Source organism: Sparus aurata, chromosome 3 (assembly GCF_900880675.1).
Source record: "Sparus aurata chromosome 3, fSpaAur1.1, whole genome shotgun sequence".
In the NCBI taxonomy this organism is placed as follows: Eukaryota; Metazoa; Chordata; class Actinopteri; order Spariformes; family Sparidae; genus Sparus; species Sparus aurata.
The window spans coordinates 19692339-19716590 of NC_044189.1; the positions used below are offsets into that span (position 1 = coordinate 19692339).

Sequence of the window (24252 nt, forward strand, 5' to 3'; positions counted from 1 at the left end):
TTGAATAAATTGAGCCAGGTTCTAATTGGTTTAGTGTTGATTGATTTTGTATTGTATAGAAAGCCCTTTTTGCTTTGTCTTTTAGTTAATTCATAGCCAGGCTAAAATTTCAAGTATGTGTAAAGATTTGTTTGTTCGATAGGGTTGTTTCCTATTGTGAAAGTGGTGTTGTTTCTTTGTAGTTTGGACCTTTTCTGAAAAATTTGCACTTTGGTTTTGGGTTGTTTGACTGTCAGGGCCCAATATTATTTATTATACAGTATTTTCCCCTCTCTGTCTCTCTCTGTAAACAGCTCTCTCTCTCTCTGTATTTCACCCAGTTTTTACTCAACAGTTGGACATAAACTCAAGGGGTGCCTCAAACCAGGTGCTCATAAGGACATTTTGCACAGATGACCCTGAAGTGAAGCTGCAGCGTGGCGGCTGTCCCATGTTCTGGTAGAACTTGAACGGACGCTGCTACAAGTACGTCGCTACACATTTGACCTGGGCTGATGCAGAGCTGTACTGTGTGTCACAGGGAGCCAACCTAGTGTCTATCCACAGTCTGGAGGAACAGGAGTTTGTTAATTCCCTGATCAAAGACTTTGACCACGCTCAGGGATTCACTTGGAATGGACTCAGTGACACCCAGAAGGAAGGAGGATGGATGTGGTCTGATGGGTCTGCAGTTGACTTTAAGTTTTGGGATGCAGGAGATCCAGATGACAATAAGGGAGCTGAGGACTGTGAACACAACAACACTGGCAAATAATTTAAATGGAATGACATTCAGTGTCATCAGACAATGCCTTTTATTTGTGCATCTTGCACAGGTTGCCCATTGAAGATAAGAAGGTTATGTCACATTCATCTCTCTGACTTTCCACCTGTTCCTCTGCATTAATGCATTAAGCCTCCTCTAGAAAAATAGAAATGTGCAGGTGTATGTACAGAAGTGATTTCATTTACCTTTATTTTCATGAATTTTGGACTTTTTTCCTCATAAACACAAAGAGCAACTATTTGGATTTAGAAGAAAAGTTCAAGTGTTAGTAATAAAATGGCAGTAAAGGGAACTTTCTCACTTCAGAACTTTCATGTTCTGCTCATGAATAAAAGAGCTTCTTTGGTCATAATGATGTTGTGAAGTCTGTTTCTCAAGTTCAATATAATATCCTGAGTTAACTTACACTGAAACACATGTGAAGCAGTGGGAAGAGACCTGTTTTCTCTTTAATCATTCCAAAGAGATGTAAACATATACATATAGGATATTGGATAGACAACACAGAACATAATTGATATGAATTGATCCATTTAATGCATTAAGTGCAAACTGACAGTTGGATCAAACATAGAACATCTGGTCCGTGTATCACCAGCAAAAGTTTAGTGCAATCTAAAGCACAATGATTGTTAAGATCCAGTCCATCTGAAGAAGGAACCCTAAATCTAAAGGATCCAAAAATAATCTACTCTAATAACACTATGGTAGGTATCAAGAAGTATTCACTGTGTTTCCACTGAAAAGCTCAACGCTCAGTTCAAAGGAACAGCTTTATGGACCGATGGCAGCCTCTGATGAGTCCCTGTTATCTAAATAACCAGGTCCAAAAGGCAGAGGACACGGGACTGCAGAGTTCCTGCTGTTTCTGTGGACGAGACATCAGAAGTATCATATAACCTGATTATTTATCTTTATTTTCTTGTTGTCATTTTAGAGTGCTGGTTAATCTTTATCCAAACACTCATTTATGATCATCAGATGATGATGTTTTTGTTCTGAGTGCTGTTTAAAGTGATTGTCGTACACGTTGGACCAATGATACGACACCAGCAGTGTGAACACCCTCTCTGAGACCTATAAAAGAAAGTGGGCTCTCTTCTGTCTGTACAACATTCTCACTATCATCCGACAGAGCAGATCACTGCGACTCCAAAGACTTCAGAGACTCTCCGACCATCACATCAATCCCTCGTCCTGCAGCTGTGACAGAGACTCTGACTCCAACATGTTCTTGTTCCTCTTCTTGTTTGGTCTGGCTCTGGGTGCTGTGTCTCCTTCAGATGTGCCTCAAGTGAAGCTGCAGCGTGGCGGCTGTCCCATGTTCTGGTACCGCTTCAACGGACGCTGCTACAAGTACGTCGCTACACGTTTGACCTGGGCTGATGCAGAGCTGTACTGCGTGTCACAGAGAGCCAACCTGGTGTCTATCCACAGTCTGGAGGAACAGGAGTTTGTCAAAACCCTGATCAAGAACTTTGACCACGCTGAAGGACCCACCTTGATTGGACTCAGTGACATCCACAAAGAAGGCAGATGGATGTGGTCTGATGGTTGTGCAGTGGACTTTGTCTTTTGGAATGCAGGAGAGCCAAACAACTATGGAGGACATGAACACTGTGTTCACAACAACTATGACACGGATCGGAAATGGAACGACTGTCTGTGTTCAGGAACTCTTCCCTCTGTTTGTGCATCTCAGATAAAGTGTCCTTAGCAGCTGAGACAGTTAGATGTGATATAAGTGATGTGCTGTGTTTTCTTCATTAATATAAGTGTTAAATAGCTCTGTATTCCCTCTGTTTGTGCATCTTGCATAAAGTGTCCTTCTTAACTGATGTGGTTCCAGATGTCTGATCCAACCTGGTCCCTGTTCACCTGTTTGTCTGTTCATGTGCTTTGGACCTCGACTACAAAGATAACTATGTTCAATGAATGTGTGTGTGTGTGTTGATTAAAGGGGATAATAATTAATAAGTTGTGGAACTCATTGATAATGTTAAAGTAAATCAAAGGGACAGTTTGTGTTGTATGAAAAGTGGTTGTATGTGGTTCTTACCTGTAGTCAGCGTGTTACCTACAGAAGATGGCGGTCGGCACACACAACAGTCAGTGGTCTCATTAAGACCGACCCAAAGAAGGGCCACACCTTTGACCTGGGCTGATGCAGCGGGAGCCAACCTGGAGTCTGTCCACAGTCTGGATGAGCAGGATGTCATCAGGTTATCAAGAACTTTAAATCTGCTCAGGGACTTACCTGGATTGGACTCTGAGGTGATCAGAGACTTTCCACCTGTTGCTCTGTAGTAATGCATGAAGGCTGCGTGAGACAGATTTAAATGTGATGATTGAAATTCTCCTTGTGTTGTTTGCATTTTGGATTTTGGATCCCAGCTGATCATTAAAGCTTCTTTTACCTTCCTACCTCTGTGTGTCCTGCGTTTGGGTCAGTTCATGAAAAACTCTTAAAGGTCCCATTTGTAAGAAAACACTGACGCCTTGGGATGGCGGCCGACCCGACCTACAATCCCAGTGAGGCAGTATTTGACGAGTTGGCAGTGAAACTCAAAAATCAACTTTCATGGAAACTGGAAACAGATACTTTATACTTCTGCTCCATATTTCACTGCTCAATATTGTAATTACTTTACTTCACTACATCTTTTTGATAACTTAAGTCACTAGTTACTGTGAGGATTCAGATTAATGATGCAAAATATAATCAATGAAAATACTATAATGTCAAATTATACATTTAGATTAAACGTAGATCTTTAAACTTAAAAGCCATTATTGATTAACATCTGTTTTTAGTGTGTTGAGGAAAATCTCCCTAATTGTTTTCTGGAAGAGGCAGAAAATGTTTCTGTGCAAACTGTGGAGACAAACGGCTTCACATGGCAAACTGAAATGTCTGATCTCACCTAACGTGACGGTCCCTGTCTAGTGTTGATGTGCTGAGGTGGCTGATCAGTTATAGTTTTTCCTATGTGTCCTTGAAGGTAATATCAGCAGAGTATGGATTAGGAGCACCTGGTGCAGGCGCTCCTAAAAGGATAAAACCCCAGTTGCAACCCGGCCCTCGCTCTCTCTGATTGGGCTGCATCCCCGCCAGCAGCGGCAGCACATTTGCTTTGTTTGGTTTCTGCTTTGTTTTCACTTTACAACATTTACACCCCATTTTGCTCACGCATCCACATTTACATTACTGATGTTACTGACTAACACACTTCATATTTGTATTTATAACCTCAGTTGTTTAAGTTAATTTAATAAATTCACTCATTTACTGCCATCTATTGTGTCCTATGTATGGAAGTTAAATCAAGAGCATAGATTTTCAGTTTGAGAGCATGATTTCATTCCTTTTCAGTGACACAGCTCCTTCGCGTGCTCAGATTTTTTCTCCTCATGCTCACATTTTGTGCTTGCATTTAAATTTATTCTGCTTTCTTTCAAAATGTCTGCTTAAAGTAAAAAATCACATGCCTGTGTTCACATTTCTCCTTCTTGCAAACAAAAATGTCGCTCGCATTCAAATGTGCCCTCTGCGCGCTCAGATCTAAGTGCACGCGCTCAGAACACACACCTGCTCACAGGTCAAGTTCTGAGGCCTGTACTGTGAAGGGGGCTCAACATAGCCAGGCTTTGTGCTCATGATGCAGCTCAACAAAGCCCCGAGCCCCCAATCAGAGTTAAACGGTACTGCGACGGTGGTTATCAACTTGATTTGTCAAGTCCGGTTCTCTGCTTTGTGCTCTGCGCGCGTTCACATAAAAGGGGGCGTTTGACGTCATATTATTCTACTTATGTGTGAAAATGGATCGATCCCGGGCCACATATTTTACTCAAGATGAGCAGATTCCTATTATGCAGGACTATGAAGAATTCAAAGAAACCATCACGGTAAAAAGTAACACTGTCGCCGCCAACAGAGCGAGGGAGGCTGCTGGCAGGAAACTGCTGACCGTGTAAATGCGTAAGTTAACAATGATTAATATTAAGATAAATATTATATTAAGCCCTTAGTGTTTTCATTTCTGAAAGCTCAACATTGTGCAACTTTTACATATTAACCCTCATCCATTTAAAAAATAAATAAACTGAAGCAACAACTATCTTTTTTCATTTTTGAATGATGTCTATATTGTTTTCACATTTTACTGATCTCAGTTATAGAATGCGCGTGTGTGTTTTTTTTTTGGAATTCACTTTTTATTGGCTTTCATCAAGAAAACATATACATACATACATACATACCCACGTACGTAGTAAATTCAAGCCCCAACAGAGCATCTACACAAACAAAACACAAACAATTGAAGACACGGAGGGAGTCCGACAGAGACAGTAAACATACTTACACCTAAACAAATGCATGTAAATGCAAACTGGTGAAAGGAGTTCATAGGTAGGGTGCAACCCGCCACTGTATCAAGATGCTGCAATATAAGGGCCCCATATTTTCATGTATAACTCTTCCTTATCTTGCAACCTATAACAAAGTCGTTCGTAGGAAGCAATCTTGGCCATTTCATCGAACCATTCCTTCACTAATATAACTTCTTTCGATTTCCAGTGTCGCAACACTATCCTGCATCCAGTAATAAGTCTGGTGGACAGTTAGTCCACTTCCCTTCGGTAACGCGCCTAATAGACAAAGCAGCGGATGTTGTACCAGAGTAGAAGACATCACAGTGTTAATGAAGGAGATAATCTTAGACCATAGTAATTCTATCCTGGGACATGAATACAACATATGAACAAAAGTACCACGAGAAGCATCACATCTCCAACACAGGTCTGAATTTCTAAGTCCTAACCGTGCCATTTTACACCGAGTCCAATAAGTTCTGTTGAGAATTTTATAGCTAATCAAACGGGTCTGCATTTCCCTTGATACTTTAAACCATGATTCAATAATTTGCACCCATGTTTCACCTGATATCTCTTCCCCTATATCCCTCTCCCAGCATCTTTTAAGACCTTTATAACTGGGTGACTGAGACCCCCTTAGAAGGTTGTAAAAGCAAGATGTTTTCCTTTTGAAGTGCCCCTCCAGTTCCAATCTGGTTTGTATTTCAGTTCTAGATATAAGCGGTAATTTTTTAAGGTATGACAAGATACAACTCCGTAATTGAAGATATTTCCAAAAATCCTTGTTTGAGATTTTGTACTTTCCTCTTAATTGTTCAAAAGAAAGAAACTGGTCTCTATCAAATAAATCCCCAATATAAACAATTCCCAACTTAACCCAACCAGTCCATGAGAATGTTTTTTTTACCTATCCTGAGGCTTTTATTGTGCCACAGAGATGTTTTGTTTGTAAAATTAGAATTTAAGCCCATGATTTTATGCGAGGCTTGCCATGTCTCTTGTGAGAAGGCAAGGATTGGGTTATCATAAGGGATCACATCGTTAGTTTGAGTAATAAAGGCCTGGGTTGGGTAGGGGTATGTGAGTTCCTTCTCTATAGATACCCACGCAGGTGCTTGGTCAGCTGACATGTATAATTTCGATAATTGTTTGAGACAGAAAGCATAGTGATACCAAGCTATGTGGGGGAGGCCAAGTCCTCCATCCTCAATAGCGGCATACAGTTTTGTCTGGTTTATATATGGTTTTTTGCCCGCCCATAAAAAGCTATATACGGCCTTATTATATTTCAATAGCGCATTGTGTGGCATGCTTAACGGTAGCATATTACTTATGTAATTAATTTTGGGAACTATTATCATCTTTAAAATGTTAATTTTACCAAGAAGTGACAGTCCCAATTTTGTCCAATTTTGTAATATAAGCTCTATTTTCTGAATTAAAGGGAGAAGATTGATTGTCATAATATTTTCCAGCCGTGGAGTGATCTTTATACCCAAGTATGTCAGGCCAGATGGCTGCCATGAAAACTGCCATCCCTGCCTGATGCTAGGTGGACAGACTCTCGACAGGGGCATCGCTTCAGACTTTGACCAATTTATTTTATAACCAGAGACACCTGAAAATGAGTCGATCAGAGTGAGGATATGAGGTATAGTTGTTGATGGGCGCCTGCACAGTAACAAAATATCATCCGCGTACAGAAGCAGTTTGTGCTCCTTACTGCCAGCCTTAATGCCCATTATATCATTATTTTGCCTAATAGCAATTGCTAAAGGCTCAAGAACCAGAGCAAATATTAAGGGGGACAGGGGGCAACCCTGCCTTGTCCCTCTATGAAGCTGAAAAGGGGGAGACCTCCTGCCATTTGTTACTACAGATGCCTTGGGATTGTAATATAATAATCTAACCCAGTTAATAAAAGAAGAACCAATACCAAATTTTTCCAAAGACTGAAAAAGGAACGCCCACTCCACCCTGTCGAATGCTTTTTCAGCATCCAGCGAAAAAGCTACTGTTATATCTGTTTCATTTCCAGCTTCCCACATGAGGTGAAGCAACCTGCGTAAATTATCAGATGAAGTCCTATTCTTAATAAAACCGACCTGGTCCGGGTGAATGAGTTTTGGTAAAAAAACCTCCAACCTAGATGCTAAAATCTTGGCAAGAAACTTGGCATCGGCATTGATCAGTGATGCAGGGCGGTAGTTGCCACATTGCTGTGGGTCTCTGTCTTTTTTATGTATTAAAGTTATTAAAGCCATCTGCATACTATCTGGAAGAGAGCCTTTCTCTAAGGCGTCCTTATAAACTCTATGGAGTTTTGGGGCAAGAATATCTAAAAAAAACTTTATAAAATTCAGCTGGGAGGCCATCCTCCCCAGGAGATTTCCCACCCTGAAGGTCCTGTATAGCCTTTTTAACTTCTTCCAATGTAATGTCTGCTCCAATCCGGTCCTGTTCCTCCTGTGATAGAGTTGGGCAATTTACAGTGGATAGAAAAGAACTAATATCTTGAGTATTAGGGTTGTCTGATTTATAAAGACTTTGATAAATGTGGCAAATATAGCATTTATGTCCATGTCGTCTGTTTTCAAGTCACCGCCATGATTCTGCACCCCAGATATAATTGATTGAGCATACTGCTGCTTTGCTCTCTGTGCAAGAAATCTCCCTGTTCTCTCCCCTTGTTCATAATATTTTTGTTTAGTTCTGAATAATGTATATTCGACTTTCTTTTGTAATATAGAGTTGTATTCCACTTTTAATTTATTTAGTTCAAGAAGAATGGAATGGTCAGATTGAGTGGAATGCACATTTTCCATTTTTTTAATGTCAACCTCCAGTTCCTGAAGACGTTGAACCGATCTCTTCTTCAAATATGAACAATGCTGGATGAGTCGGCCTCTAATCACAGCTTTAAAAGCATCCCACTCCACCGCTGGATTTGACACCGAGCCTTCATTATTCACCCAATAATCCAGTATCTCGCTTTTAATAAATTCTACTGAATGCTCATCTCTGAGCAGGGATGAGTTAAATCGCCACCTAGTGGACCGACACTTGGGTAACTGGCCTAAACGCAGTGCCATCCCCACCGGTGCATGATCTGATATTAAGATAGTACCTATTGTTGTATGTTCAGTGATAGAAAGCAATGATCTTGAAATCAGAAAATAATCTATTCTTGAATAAGAGATATGTGGATGGGAATAAAAGGTAAATTCTTTGTCTGAAGGGTGGAAAAATCTCCAAGCATCTACTAAATCTAGCTCCTCCTCCATTGAATCAATTGTTTTTTGTGCCTGTGAGGGCCGAGTGACACCCCATTTGTACGTTTTATCAACCTTAGGATCCCTAACTTTGTTAAAGTCCCCGCCTAATACTATATATGAATTTCCAAACTGTGTAATTGCATTGCTAATATCTACAAAGAAACCTGGCAGGTCTGCTGTTGGAGCATATATGTTCATCAAAGTACACCTAATACCAAAAAGTTCAGCATCCAAAGCTATCCATCTCCCTTCTTCATCTGATTGTTGTTTAAATATTTTGATGTTAAAATTCTTCCGAATTAAAATGGCGACCCCCCTCTGACTAGAAGACCCGGCACTGTAAAGAACTCTCCCAATCCAGTCCCTTTGCAGTAATAACGAATCCTTCTTCTCCAAATGAGTCTCCTGTAGGAAGACCAGATCTGGATTTTTCTGTTTAAGATACAAGAGAATCTTCCTCCTTTTGATGGCTGAGTTTGCACCCTTAACATTCAGTGATATCAGTCTAACCAGTTCCCCCATAATTTGTTGTTAGATGTATAATGAAACTAATACTTAATCTTATGTACCCACTGATTACCAAAGAATACCTATAGGTCTCCTGTCCTGTTAGAACTCTCCCTCTTGAAAAGACTGAACGTACATAAAACTCCACACTTACAAAAAACTCCCTAACGCAACATATAGATGGCGGACGTTACTGCCGCATCCTCAGGTGCTCCAGTGCTTGCCAGAGCCCGATTAAAACCAGATATTTATAAGACTGTTGATGGCAAAGTCATAGTGGAAGATGAACTTTTACACTTCCTTGCTATAAAAATTAGAACATTAAGTCAGGATGAGATTATCCTGTTAGCTGCCAACAACTTCGACTCAGACTGGATAGAGGCTTCAAAGAAAATGCTGTTTGAACTCTGTCCTACTACTCAACGGAACATCTCACACAAAGGAGCACAGAAAGACGCCAATAACATCAAGAGCTGTCTCAAAGTGCTGAATGAGTGCGGGGACAATGTTCCGAGATTTGTATCTCACTATTTGGATGAGCTACCACCTGTGACTTTTACCAACATGGACGTATGCGGCCTATTTCGAAAAATTGAGCAGCTACACACTGAGGTCTCTGCCATGAAACATGCGCTACACCGGCAGACTGAAACGAGTGAAGGTTTGCGTGTAGTCACCGCGGACATGAACCGCCGGGTTAGTGCCCTTGAACAGCACTCTGACCACGGCAGTGCTGGCTTCATTGCGCCGGTGAGGCGGCTGGACGCAGGGAATGCTAGCGCCGCGCATGCTACCAACTCAGCGGTTGTTGGAGACCCCGACGGATCGGCGGAGGGGACTGAAACTCCAGATGACAGACACCGAGGAGAGGCACAGGGACCGCTGCCTCCAACAGTGGAGAGCGCCACACCAGCACTTGGCCCTGGGTTAACGATGTCCTCGCCCGGATCATCAATGTGGAGCCGAGTCGTCAAAAAGGGGAAACAGAAGCGCTCTGAGGATTACCAACAAGGATCAAGCACCGGCAAGTCTGTGGTGGGACGGAAGAAAGCTGGCAAAACTATTGTGGGCACTGGAGATGCAGGAGACATCAAGATGATAACAACTAAACGGGTGAGCGTCTTTGCAACAAGGTTTTCACCCGACATAGGCACTGAACTACTGCGCGCTCATCTTGAGAATAAACTGGGACGTGGCGTGTCATGTGAAAGGATTGTTACTGTCAACAGCAGATACGCATCCTTTAAAATATCCGCTGAATGTAAAGATGTTGGCGATATGTATAATCCGGAGCTCTGGCCAGAGGGAGCGTATGTACGGCGCTTTTATGAACCACGTAAAGTTGGAGTCATTGCTAATGCGGCTACTCTATCTGCTGGGGATATGAGTGTGCTCGCTACTGGCAATAATGCCTAAATATGATACTGCTATGGATATAAGCATCCTGTCATACAACTGTCGTGGCCTGCGCTTAGGCCAAAGTGCAGTGGATAAAGCTCGCCGCATTACTGTTGATCAGTTGTTGGAGCACTGTGACATTCTGTGCCTACAGGAAACTTTTCTAGCAAAGCAGGATTTAAAGGGACTAAACTCCGTCAGTGACAATTTTCATGGTGCTGGAGAGTCCACCACTGACCTCAGTCTGGGTATAAAAAGGGGCAGAATTCCAGGAGGTGTGGCAATTCTGTGGAATAAGAAACTAGACTCAGCGATAAATGTTATTAGGCTTGGCGTGGACTGGTGCATTGCTATACACTTCAGTCAGCGTGATTTTTTAGGAATTTATCATTTTAAATATTTACACTCCATATGAATGTCAACATAATGAAGAAGACTATGTAAATAAGCTTGCTTTTATTAGTTCCTATTTACAAAATGAGTGTTTCACAAACATTTTTATTGTTGGGGATATGAATGCAGATATTTCAGACAAGAGGTCAATTTTTGCCAACCACCTAAATCATCTCTGTACAGATAATAACCTGGTACTGTCTAGCAGAGAGCTTTTGCCAGCCGAGAGCTACACACATATAAGTGAGGCTTGGCACACCACGTCCTGGTTAGACCATTGTCTCTCTACAGCTGATGCTCACGCTTCTTTGGCACACATGGAAATCTTATACAATGTATCCACCTCTGATCACATTCCTGTAAAGATGGTCATCAGATCTGAGTACATACCAGCAACTGTAAAATGTGCAAATAATTCTAATCTTGGCAAATTGGACTGGTCCTCTCTTTCATGTGAAGACATTGCCTCCTACTGTAAATATACTGATCAGTTATTGAGCAATATATGTCTCTCTAGAGAGGCACTCATATGTAAAAACAGTAACTGTACAAACACCAAACATAAGACAGATATTTCTGCAATGTATACTGATATTGTCTCAGCTTTACTTGAAGCTAGTAAGCCTCACCTTAAGCGCATAAAGAGAGGAAAAGTTCGGCCTGGTTGGAATACTTATGTGGCTGAATTCTATGCTGAGGCTCGTGAAGCTACTAAATCCTGGGCAATGGCTGGTAAACCAAGACAGGGGCCCATTTTTGAATATAAAAAGAGTACAAACACAAAATACAAATATGCAATACGTTTCATTAGTAAAAACGAGCAATCTTTGAGGGCTGACTCTATGGCCAAGAAACTTTTAAATAATACTAATAAAGATTTCTGGAAAGAGGTGAAACGCATTAATAACTGCAAACCCTCCTTACCATATACAGTAGATGGAGTCTCTGGTGCTAGTGCTATTGCTGAGCTCTGGCGAAGGCATTATAGTAAATTGTTTAACTGTGTTCAGACTAATGGCCATCAAGTAGCAAATGTTGAAAATATAGATATGATCACAACTCGTGAGGTTTCTCAAGCGATTAAAAACTTATCAGTTAACAAAACGACAGGTATGGATTATATCTCCGCTGAACATCTTAAATTTGCTAGCTCCAGGTTATGTACACTTCTTGCCTTATGCTTCAATGCCCTCATAGTCCATGGCTTTCTTCCAGACTCTATGATGACAGTGCAGCTGGTTCCTTTGGTTAAGGATAAAGCAGGAAAAGTGGGTTCCTCAGAAAACTATAGGCCCATCGCTCTAGCTAACATATTGTCCAAAGTTGTTGAACAAATTGTCCTGGAGAGGATTAATGAACTAATTATCTCTACAGATAATCAATTTGGGTTTAAACCGAGACACGGTACAGATATGTGTATATATGTGCTAAAGGAACTGCTGAGCAACTATAAGAGAAAAAACTCATCTGTTTTTATTTGTTTCTTAGACGCCTCCAAGGCATTTGATAGGGTGAATCATGAGAAATTATTTAAAAAATTGGGTGCAGCAGGTGTCCCTAAGTATATAGTCAGAATCCTGTCTTATTGGTATGCCCAACAAACCATGCAAGTTAAATGGGACAACTGCTTGTCTGCTCCCTTTCATATCAGTAACGGAGTAAGACAAGGGAGCATCTTATCTCCTATTTTATTTAATTTCTACATGAATGATTTATCAAATAATCTAAGCTCATGTAAAACAGGCTGTATGGTTGGCAGTACAGTGATGAACCATCTTATGTATGCTGATGATTGTGTGATCTTTAGTCCGAGCTCAGCTGGTATACAGCAGCTCCTTAATGTGTGTTCTGTGTATGGGGAACAACATGATATAAAGTACAACGAGTCAAAAAGTGTGATAATGATTTGCAGAACGGTGGAAGATAGACATGTGACTTTTCCTGACTTTAAACTCTCAGGTAAGGTTCTAAATATCTGCAGTGAAGTGAAATATCTTGGTCATGTGATCACAGACCAACTGACAGATGATGAGGACATTTTTCGTCAGTGTCGTATGTTGTATGTGCGAGCAAATGTATTGGCACGTAAATTTGGTTGGTGCACTGTTGGTGTGAAGTTGACTCTGTTCAAAGCGTACTGTTCACCTATGTACACTGCACATCTGTGGTTGAATTATAAAAAAGCCAGCCTTCAGAGACTGCAAGTGGCATACAATGACTCTTTGAGGATACTTTTAAAAAGGCCCAGATGGACCAGTGCGAGTGAGATGTTTGTGAGCGCTGGAGTGAACACACTGCAAGCGGTTCTGAGAAATGTAATGCACAGGTTCATCTGCCGGTTAAATGATTCTGAGAATCTAAATGTTGTGGCAATGGTGAACATTATGTATAGTGACACACGCTGCACGTCTCAGTTTTGGGGGCACTGGTATAAGTGTCTTTTAAAAATGAGTCATTAGATTATTATGTTTTTTTTTTTTTTTTTTAATTTAATTTTTTAATTATTATTATTTTATTATGTGATTCGTAATCCTTTTGTACTGTGTGTCTTGCTTTTACTTTCTGTATGGACCCTGAGTCTGAAATAAAGCTTATCTATCTTATCTATCTATCTATATAAAAAAGACAACAGTGAGTGAAAGCAGAACTTGAGGCTCTCCAACTCTAACTAAACTACGATAGTGCATCCGCATGAAAGGGGCACCTGGCCTGCCCTGGCTCCCCCCCACCCCACCCCCCAATCTTTTAACCCTTTATCACATAGATGTATTTTCATATATGACCCATAATAACTATTAGCCACAGCTGAACATTTTATGTCTTCCAGGAGGTAAATTAAATCAAATAAATAAAATAAAATAAAATAAATAAAATAAAATAAAAAAACAACAAAAACAAAACAAAACAAAACAAAACAAAACAAACAAAAATCATCAGGCCACAAAGTGCACATTCATTATAAAAACTATGCCCATACATGTGTATATAGGCTACTCAGAACAAAAAAAAAAAACAAGAAAAAAAGGACCTTGTATCCTTTTCTGGAGACAGATGTGGAAATAACAGCCATGAGTCCAGTTTTTTGTAATGAACACCCAGGAGGACAACTAAACAACATACCTATAATAGTCTTCATGAATTTCAACCCGACACACAGTCCTATATTCCGGTGTTCAACCCTGCGTTGTGAGGAAGGCAGCTGCTGCATCTGGCGAGGTGAAGGTGTGGGACCTGTTGTTTGCAGAGACTTTCAGAGTCGCGGGATACAGCATGGAGTATGACATCCCGCGCTCTTGGAGCTGTTTCTTCACCATGTCGAACCTCCTACGTTGCTGAAGCACATCCTGAGAAAGATCCTGAAAAAAGGAGATCCTGTTGCCTTGCCACTCGACTCTCCTCCTCTTGCGGGCCGCTCGAAGAACTGCTTCTCTTGCGCTGAACCTCAGAAACCGAGCCAGGACATGACGGCTGCGACTGTCGTCTCGCATCGGGCCGACGCGATGGACCCGCTCCAGTTCAAATCCCGCATCCACGTCCAGCTCCAGTCCTTCAGCCAACAAATGAAGCATGAAGCCTCTTAAATCCTGCTTTTCTGCGTTTTCAGGTATGCCTGTCACACGCACATTATTCCGCCTGCTTGCATCTTCTAAGTACGTAACTTTATCCTGGAGCTTCTTTAAGTTTGATATGGCGGAGTCTATGCTAGCCCCACGGCTGTTGCTAGCGTCCTCGAGATCAGAGATCCTAGTTTCAGCCTCCGTCACTCGCGCCCCCAGTTGTTCCACGGTGGTTTGTAGCTTCTCCAGGCCTGTTTTCATACTACTCACATCAGCTGCAATCCCGTGCAGTAGGTTTTTGATGCCAGCAAGCTCGGACGCCGTGTTGTCAGGTGTGGTCGGTCTCAGGTCTTGCGCCTCCATCTTGTTCTCCGCCGTACTCTTTTTGGATTGTTTCGATGAACGAGGAGGGTTTTGCCTCGGTTCTTGTGACATATTTATTGGTCGCCCTCTCCAAAACTATCTGGCAAGGTTTAGTTGACATATGAAGGCTATAACATGGGGGTAGGGGAGCCGAGTAGAGCAGAGCCGAGAGCTAAGCAGCCATGTTGGCGCCGCGCCTCACCGGAAGTTCCGATAGGAATATATTTTAAAAAAAAAGGAAATGTGGAATAATTTAAAGCAGCAATTACTGTTTTAATAAACTAGTTCCATGTCTAATTGAGCTAATCAGCTAACAGCAGCTAGGTACAGCCAAAGATAGCCACAGCAAAGGGTGTAGTGAGCAGCAGTTGTCAGTTACTTCGCGCGTGTGTGTTTTATTGAAAGCGAGGCTGAGTGTGCGTAGACTATAAATGTTCAGTGTTTGTTTTTGTTTTTTGTATCACTGTGTCGGGATGAACAAGCAAATGTAGCTACTGTCCCTTTACAATGACAATAAAGAGCTTTCCGACAGTGAAAATAGCTCCAGCCTGTAAGATTTGTGTTTTGGCGTACACTGCCCTACAACGGGTGAAACATTGATCAGTTCATCAGTTTATTCATGGACACATCAAAGAAATAATTAACTTTACTCATCATCTGTGACAAATAAATACTAGGTTGGCCTAATTAATATTTCATATTGCATTTTATTAAGATGTGGAAGCAGCAGTCGGACATGGCAGCAAGTTAGAGCCAAATACAAAAACATCATTCAAAGTGGTATGTAGCCAAGCTGCCCATCATTCTGTCAGTGTGTGTTCTTACTCAGATTTTCTGCATCACCAACTGAATGTAAGGAGGTTCCTGTTGCGAAAAAACGAAGGGCTACACAAACAGTTTGCCCGACAGTGAGCGCAGCTTCTTCAGTGGCATTCCTGACACTCGGCTCAATAAGTGAGCAAATGTACGGTATTCCCTCGGCTGAAAATCTATATCGCTCAGAGAGAATTTCATCAGGAAATGCCAGCGGATCAGCGCGATCTCGAAGAAGCCGCTCACGTCGTAGTGCTGCCCGAATTATTCTTGCTCCCAGGTCCACCGGGTTCTCAATGAATGGTGACGCCATCTCCGAATGAGTTACACAGTGAAACAGCGGCGCTTTTATAGCTGAAACTCTGAACAGAACCTGGTCGGGACCAGGTTATGAGCTAAGCATAAGTTACCATGGTGATCTAGCCGGGTTAAAAGAGAGCCACCTTCGTAGTTCAGAGGGGTGTACTGCGAAGCCAGTTTAGTGGGTTAGCGAGGTATGTTGAGTCCAAAGCCAGGCTTTCCTGTACTACGAAGGTGGCTCTCTTTTAACCCGGCTAGATCACCATGGTAACTTATGCTTAGCTCATAACCTGGTCCCGACCAGGTTCTGTTCAGAGTTTCAGCTTAAAATCGGCTATAAAAGCGCCGCTGTTTCACTGTGTAACTCATTACATTATTGGACAGAACTAATAGAATCCCAGAGCAAAATGGAAATATATCTAGCCTTAAACAGACAGTACACTGTGGCAGCCTACCTGACCACAGTGTCTGACACCAAACTGAGGAGAACACTGACTAACCAATATTTTGCAAAGGCCTATTCAACCTACTTGGTTTGGTTCGCTCAGCCTCAGGGCCAGCAGGCAGAGGGCACTCCTTTGTTCGACTCCTGGCAGCATAGGGCTTTGTAAGAAAAGGAGAGTGGGTCACTTGTTTTAATATGATTCCAGAAATTTAGGGCTTGTTTTTGAATATTTAACAGTAGAGGATATTGGCCTGATTCAGCTCTGCATGCAGAGTTGGGAGCTCTTCTCTGCACCTGGAGGACACTTTTGCAGAACTCTGCATGCAGGATCTCAGTGGGATGTTTGTCCCATTTTGTCCAGTCTTGTTGAGTTTGTGGACCCTATACCTCGCTGCCATATAATGCAATGGGTTCGATGATTGATTTGAATAAATTGAGCCAGGTTCTAATTGGTTTAGTGTTGATTGATAGAAAGCCCTTTTTGCTTTGTCTTTTAGTTAATTCATAGCCAGGCTAAAATTTCAAGTATGTGTAAAGATTTGTTTGTTCGATAGGGTTGTTTCCTATTGTGAAAGTGGTGTTGTTTCTTTGTAGTTTGGACCTTTTCTGAAAAATGAGCACTTTGGTTTTGGGTTGTTTGACTGTCAGGGCCCAATATTATTTATTATACAGTATTTTTCTCTCTCTGTCTCTCTCTGTAAACAGCTCTCTCTCTCTCTGTATTTGACCCAGTTTTTACTCAACAGTTGGACATAAACTCAAGGGGTGCCTCAAACCAGGTGCTCATAAGGACATTTTGCACAGATGACCCTGAAGTGAAGCTGCAGCGTGGCGGCTCTCCCATGTTCTGGCTGCTGCTACAAGTACGTCGCTACACATTTGACCTGGGCTGATGCAGAGCTGTACTGTGTGTCACAGGGAGCCAACCTGGTGTCTATCCACAGTCTGGAGGAACAGGAGTTTGTTAATTCCCTGATCAAGAACTTTGACCACGCTCAGGGATTCACTTGGAATGGACTCAGTGACACCCAGAAGAAAGGAGGATGGATGTGGTCTGATGGGTCTGCAGTTGACTTTAAGTTTTGGGATGCAGGAGATCCAGATGACAATAAGGGAGCTGAGGACTGTGGACACAACAACACTGGCAAAGAATTTAAATGGAATGACATTCAGTGTCATCAGACAATGCCTTTTATTTGTGCATCTCGCACAGGTTGCCCATTGAAGATAAGAAGGTTATGTCACATTCATCTCTGAGACTTTCCACCTGTTCCTCTGCATTAATGCATTAAGCCTCCTCTAGAAAAATACAAATGTGCAGGTGTATGTACAGAAGTGATTTCATTTACCTTTATTTTCATGAATTTTGGACTTTTTTCCTCATAAACACAAAGAGCAACTATTTGGATTTAGAAGAAAAGTTCAAGTGTTAGTAATAAAATGGCAGTAAAGGGAACTTTCTCACTTCAGAACTTTCATGTTCTGCTCATGAATAAAAGAGCTTCTTTGGTCATAATGATGTTGTGAAGTCTGTTTCTCAAGTTCAATATAATATCCTGAGTTAACTTACACTGAAACACATGTGAAGCAGTGGGAAGAGACCTGTTTTCTCTTTAATCATTCCAAAGAGATGTAAACATATACATATAGGATATTGGATAGACAACACAGAACATAATTGATTGCATTAGGTGCAAACTGACAGTTGGATCAAACATAGAACATAGTTTTTGGAGTTCTGGTCTGTGTATCACCAGCCAAAGTTTAGTGCAATCTAAAGCAAAATGATTGTTAAGATCCAGTCCATCTGAAGAAGGAACCCTTAATCTAAAGGATCCAAGAATAATCTACTCTAATAACACTATGGTAGGTATCAAGACGTATTCACCGTGTTTCCACTGAAAAGCTCAACGCTCAGTTCAAAGGAACAGCTTTATGGACCGACGGCAGCCTCTGATGAGTCCCTGTTATCTAAATAACCAGGTCCAAAAGGCAGAGGACACGGGACTGCAGAGTTCCTGCTGTTTCTGTGGACGAGACATCAGAAGTATCATATAACCTGATTATTTATGGACAGCACAGAAACGTGCCGCGGTTTAACGACTGCTGATGACGAGTCAACATGAATATTTATCTTTATTTTCTTGTTGTCATTTTAGATTCTTGGTTAATTTTTGATCCAAATGATCCTTTATGATCATCAGATGATGATGTTTTTGTTCTGTGTGCTGTTTAAAGTGATTGTCGTACACGTTGGACCAATGATACGACACCAGCAGTGTGAACACCCTCTCTGAGACCTATAAAAGAAAGTGGGCTCTCTTCTGTCTGTACAACATTCTCACTATCATCCGACAGAGCAGATCACTGCGACTCCAAAGACTTCAGAGACTCTCCGACCATCACATCAACCCCTCGTCCTGCAGCTGTGACAGAGACTCTGACTCCAACATGTTCTTGTTCCTCTTCTTGTTTGGTCTGGCTCTGGGTGCTGTGTCTCCTTCAGATGTGCCTCAAGTGAAGCTGCAGCGTGGCGGCTGTCCCATGTTCTGGTACCGCTTCAACGGACGCTGCTACAAGTACGTTTCAACACGTTTGACCTGGGCTGATGCAGAGCTGTACTGTGTGTCAGAGGGAGCCAACCTGGTGTCTATCCACAGTCTGGAGGAACAGGAGTTTGTCAAAACCCTGATCAAGAACTTTGACCACGCTGAGGGATACACCTGGACCGGACTCAGTGACATCCACAAAGAAGGCAGATGGATGTGGTCTGATGGTTGTGCAGTGGACTTTGTCTTTTGGTACACAGGACAGCCAAACAACTTAAACGGAGATCAAGACTGTGGACACACAAACTATGTCAATCAATGGAATGACCATAGGTGTTCTTTAACTCTTCCCTCTGTCTGTGCATCTCGCATAAAGTGTCCTTCTTAACTGATGTGGCTCCATATGTCTGATCCAACCTGGTCCCTGTTCACCTGTTTGTCTGTTCATGTGCTTTGGACCTCGACTACAAAGATAACTATGTTCAATTAATGTGTGTGTGTTGATTAAGGGGATAATAATTAATAAGTTGTGGAACTCATTGATAATGTTAAAGTAAATCAAAGGGACAGTTTGTGTTGTATGAAAAGTGGTTGTATGTGGTTCTTACCTGTAGTCAGCGTGTTACCTACAGAAGATGGCGGTCGGCACACACAACAGTCTGGTCTCATTAAGACCGACCCAAAGAAGGGCCACACCTTTGACCTGGGCTGATGCAGCGGGAGCCAACCTGGAGTCTGTCCACAGTCTGGATGAGCAGGATGTCATCAGGTTATCAAGAACTTTAAATCTGCTCAGGGACTTACCTGGATTGGACTCTGAGGTGATCAGTGACTTTCCACCTGTTGCTCTGTAGTAATGCGTGAAGGCTGCGTGAGACAGATTTAAATGTGATGATTGAAGTGTTTGTACAGAAGTGAGTTCATTAACCTTCATTTTTATCACTATTACATGGGTCAATTCTTTATTCCTCACTCGCACATTAAAACATATATAAGAACATCATGTTACCAATAAAATGGTAAAAAGCTACTTTACTCATTAACAGCTCAAGTAATCTGAAACAGATACTTTATACTTCTGCTCCATATTTCACTGCTCAGTATTGTAATCACTTTACTTCACTACATCTTTTTAATAACTTAAGTCACTAGTTACTGTGAGGATTCAGATTAATGATGCAAAATATAATCAATGAAAATACTATAATGTCATATCATACATTAAGATTAAACTTTAATCTTTAAACTTAAAATCTATTATTGATTAACATCTGTTTTTAGTGTGTTGAGGAAAATCTCCACAATTGTTTTCTGGAAGAGGCAGAAAATGTTTCTGTGCAAACTGTGGAGACAAACGGCTTCACATGGCAAACTGAAATGTCTGATCTCACCTGGTCATCATGACTAAATTTGTACATGAAGTAGAATCTAAAAGAAATGCAGTAATCACAAAACTAAGTTGAGCATTCGTTTGACATTCTGAATATCAGATTTATAGATCAAAGCAAATCATTTTGAAACGTAAGTTGTTCACACTATTTTCTACAAGGCGTAACTCATTTCATTGTTTTTCACAACAACACTGGTGGAAACAGAGCTTCCTTTGGTCACATGTTCAACAGACTTCATGCTCCTAGTTATGGAGTTAAAATCATGCCAAAACCTCACAAACACACAAAACATGTTTTACTCATGCCCATCGATTCCCAAACAATTTGAGTGTGGTTTGCAAATACAAAACATCATTCACAAACAAACTCATTTTCTTTGGCAAATAAGAACATACCTATCAAACAATTAAATCATGCTTGTATCTTATATAAAAAATATATCCGTATGTGTATGAATTTGTAAATGAGATATTAACTTACAGCACTTTGTAGAAGGAGCTTCATTACATTGACTTCAGTCAGGGTTCAAGTATCAGTTGACGGAACAGAGCTGCCTCCTCCAATATGGCAGCAACGTCGACGTACGGTCCAGCGCTCAATGACGCGTCTGTGTATGTGTGTCTGTGTATGTATGTCTATGGTAGCTCCTGTTGCTGCTTGAATAAAATGAAAATAAAAAATAAAATAAAATTTCATCCTGGTGGCCTTAAATTGATTGGACAGCGCCGCCTGCTGTTGCGGAGCGTGAATTACAGGACATTTGTTAGAAAGTTTACTGGTGTTTGTGTGTGAAAGGTGGAAAATTACTCCCAAAAGTCACGTGACAGTTTTTCATACGTGTTTTTTGTGCTTGCAGGATTTTTTTTTTGTAATTGAAGAAATATGTTTCTTTGTATGTATAAAACATTCTGTATTTGATTCTGAAGCATGATGTATTTGTTTGATAGGTATGTTTCTCATTTGCAAAACAAAATGCATTAGTTTGTGAATGATGTTTTGTATTTGCAAACCACACTGAGTTTGTTTGTGAATCGCTGGGTGTGAGTAAATCATGTTTAGTGTGTTTGTGAGGTTTTAGCATGATTTTAACACTATACAGTTGTACACAACCACTCAGTATCTGAACATAAACCAACGTCAGCTCACCTGGAGGTGTTCACAAATGTCCCAACATGTATTCAAGTTTTAAAAAGAAAAAGGTTTGAAAACTGACCGTCCATCATCTGCACAGTTTGGTTAATGCCTCCAGTTTCTTGATCCAGTGATGGCTGATCTCTAACTGATCTTTAACTTTCTTATTGAAGTGAATTTGAGAAAGCTATGAATGTGCAAGTTTATGTTTGTACGGGTTATATTTAGATTCAATGATTAATGTTGGACATTATCAATTACTCTGGCACATTAAAGGAAATGTTATGACATTTAAAATAATTATAGCTTCTATTCCCTTCATTGAGCAAAATAATAATGTCCTAATATCAGATTTGGCTTTAAAATAAACAGTAATGACATGGCATCTTTAATTCTAGAGACAATTCTCACCTGCTTGTGTTGATTTTAATCATTAAAGTGTTTTTCCACGTCTGTTCCAGCTCGTCATTGTCTCGGTGTATTTGTATGGGAACAGCACAGGTGAAACAGCTGTTCTCATTACGAGTTCACTCCCTGTTCAGTTAGTGAATATCTAATTATGTACACAAAACTAGTGAAACCACATTGCTGTTAGCTGGAGCTGCATGCAGTGACTGTCAGTCATTTCTCAGTGGGGGTGTTTTGGAGTGAAGTGCAGTAAAGTGGACGCGTTTGTTCCAAAAGTAATAATCCAGATTTCAACACTTGGCTGAGATAGTGATGAATCAAGTAGACAGTGGAAGCCGTGATGTCCAAAATTAGTTTTGAGCATCTTTGACTGATGAGAAGGCGAAAGTCATCGAGGATGTCACAGTGAAACAGGACATCAGTGACATGAGCAGCTTAGTTCTTGTCTGTACATTAAAAACTCTCTTTTGAAGAGAGACTCGGATCATAGGAGAGAAACTTCCTCTGGCCCTCATTGGCGGAGCACGAAGGGAAAAAGATGATATCTATTAAACTGTTTGAATTCATTTGGGGCATTGTGAACACCTCCAGCTGAGCTGACGTTGGCTTATGTTCAGACACTGTGTGGTTGTGTACACCTGAAAGTGTGGCTGACCAATAATATCACACTCACAGTGGAGACACCCTCTCTAAAAGCATATAAAAGAAAGCAGCCTGTCACCTTCAGGCTCTAGATCGCCCTCAGCGGTGCAGATCATCCCTGGCCATCACATCAACCCCTCGTCCTGCAGCTGGGACAGAGACTCTGACTCCAACATGTTCTTGTTCCTCTTCTTGTTTGGTCTGGCTCTGGGTGCTGTGTCTCCTTCAGATGTGCCTCAAGTGAAGCTGCAGCGTGGTGACTGTCCCATGTTCTGGTACAGCTTCAACGGACGCTGCTACAAGTACGTTTCAACCCGTTTGACCTGGGCTGATGCAGAGCTGTACTGTGTGTCAGAGGGAGCCAACCTGGTGTCTATCCACAGTCTGGAGGAACAGGAGTTTGTCAAAACCCTGATCAAGAACTTTGACCACGCTGAGGGATACACCTGGACCGGACTCAGTGACATCCACAAAGAAGGCAGATGGATGTGGTCTGATGGTGGTCCGGTGGACTCTTTCTTTTGGGATGCAGGAGAGCCAGACAATAGTGGAGTAAGTGAACACTGTGTTCACACCAACTATGGTGCATCTAAGAAATGGAATGATTGGGGGTGTTATCATACTCTTCCCTCTGTTTGTGCATCTCGCATAACCTGTCCTTAGCAACTGAGATATTTAAATATGTGTGATTCAACCTGGTCTCAGTTCACCTGTTGCTCTGTTGACATGCATCATACCTCCATAATAAAGATACAAATGTGCATTTATGTGTGTGAACAGAAGTTATTACACTTTATGAAATGAATATAAAATATGTACAATAATAATCTTCCTTCATGGTGCAAAATAAGCATGTTATTAAGAGACATAGAAATAAGTCAAATACAGTTGACTTGATGACAATCAACAGATTTATAGACGTTTTTGTGTTTTGCATGTCTCTCTCTCTCTCTCTGCCTCCTCTGACAACTAAACAACAGTGGAGGAAGAAACAGGGATGAGGGGGGCAAGATAAACACAACAGGTAGGCTGATACAATAGACACTAAGTCAGGGTTATAGCTGGGCTTTTGTAATACTGGGCTCATGGCTGACCAAATTGGGTGCCAGAAGTTTCTGATGATTTTTTACATTTTTTTTTAATGAATTTAAAGAAATTCCTTTCAAAATATGTAGGAGTCCTAACTGTTAATGACACTTTGTGCAGGATGTCAGTCAATTAAGGGAACTTGAAATAACATTTTGCATTTTGACAGTACAGCAGGTGTTTGCTTTTGACAGGTAGTGAAGCATTGATTCTCAGAATTTTGCCACCCAAGGGAAACGACATAGCATTATCATGAGATAACGATGCTTCTGTACAAGAACATAAGCATCATCATAATCATAATCATCATAATCATTATACAGCACAATAACTATTGTTACTGTTTATTTTTATGTTAATTATATATTTATTATTAGGCTTCTGTGTTATTTTTAAAGCTGGTCAAAATCTCCGGTAACCTTTAATAAAGATAAAGAAAAACACAATTTATCAGAGCCCATGATAACCTATGGTAGCAATATAGAGCAATGTTTGTTTTGTTGTGCGTGTGTGTGAAGGCATGGATCCTGTAAGACGCATACGTGCTGCAGGTTTTAATGCTATTGGCCACATTAATGTACAAATGACCACAACAATGGACAAAAAGGCAGCACAATAGACGACTAGCAGCTAGCACAAATGTAAAGCATTTAGGACTTAAAATCATTGTTGCAAATGTTTCATGTGGAGTCTGTGAGCAATGCATTTTTGCCAGATATGTAAACATACATTTGTTTTTACACACAGAGCACCTTTGATACACAAACTGTTTCAGTCTAAATGCAGCTTGAACTACTTTATAGGCCTACAGTAGATTAACCATAACAGCACACCATGGGGAATCATAAATT

The 24252-nt window shown here is 41.1% G+C and overlaps 2 protein-coding genes across 2 annotated transcripts in view; both read left to right on the forward strand.

Annotated features, from left to right (window-relative positions):
* The window catches only part of LOC115578427 (lactose-binding lectin l-2-like), a 31858-nt gene extending 28304 nt beyond the window's left edge, over positions 1-3554 (forward strand). The window contains exon 2 of the mRNA XM_030411387.1: positions 3344-3554. The gene's annotated coding sequence lies outside the window, so the exon portion shown is untranslated. The remainder of the gene's footprint in view (positions 1-3343) is intronic.
* On the forward strand, positions 1877-23082 carry LOC115579352 (C-type mannose receptor 2-like). The gene is made up of 5 exons (XM_030412852.1): positions 1877-2482; positions 9657-10038; positions 17113-17246; positions 18462-19126; positions 22401-23082. Exons 1-5 carry the CDS (start codon positions 1995-1997, stop codon positions 22976-22978), a joined length of 2247 nt encoding a protein of 748 aa, XP_030268712.1. The 5' UTR covers positions 1877-1994; the 3' UTR covers positions 22979-23082.
* The last annotated feature ends 1170 nt before the right edge of the window (positions 23083-24252 follow it).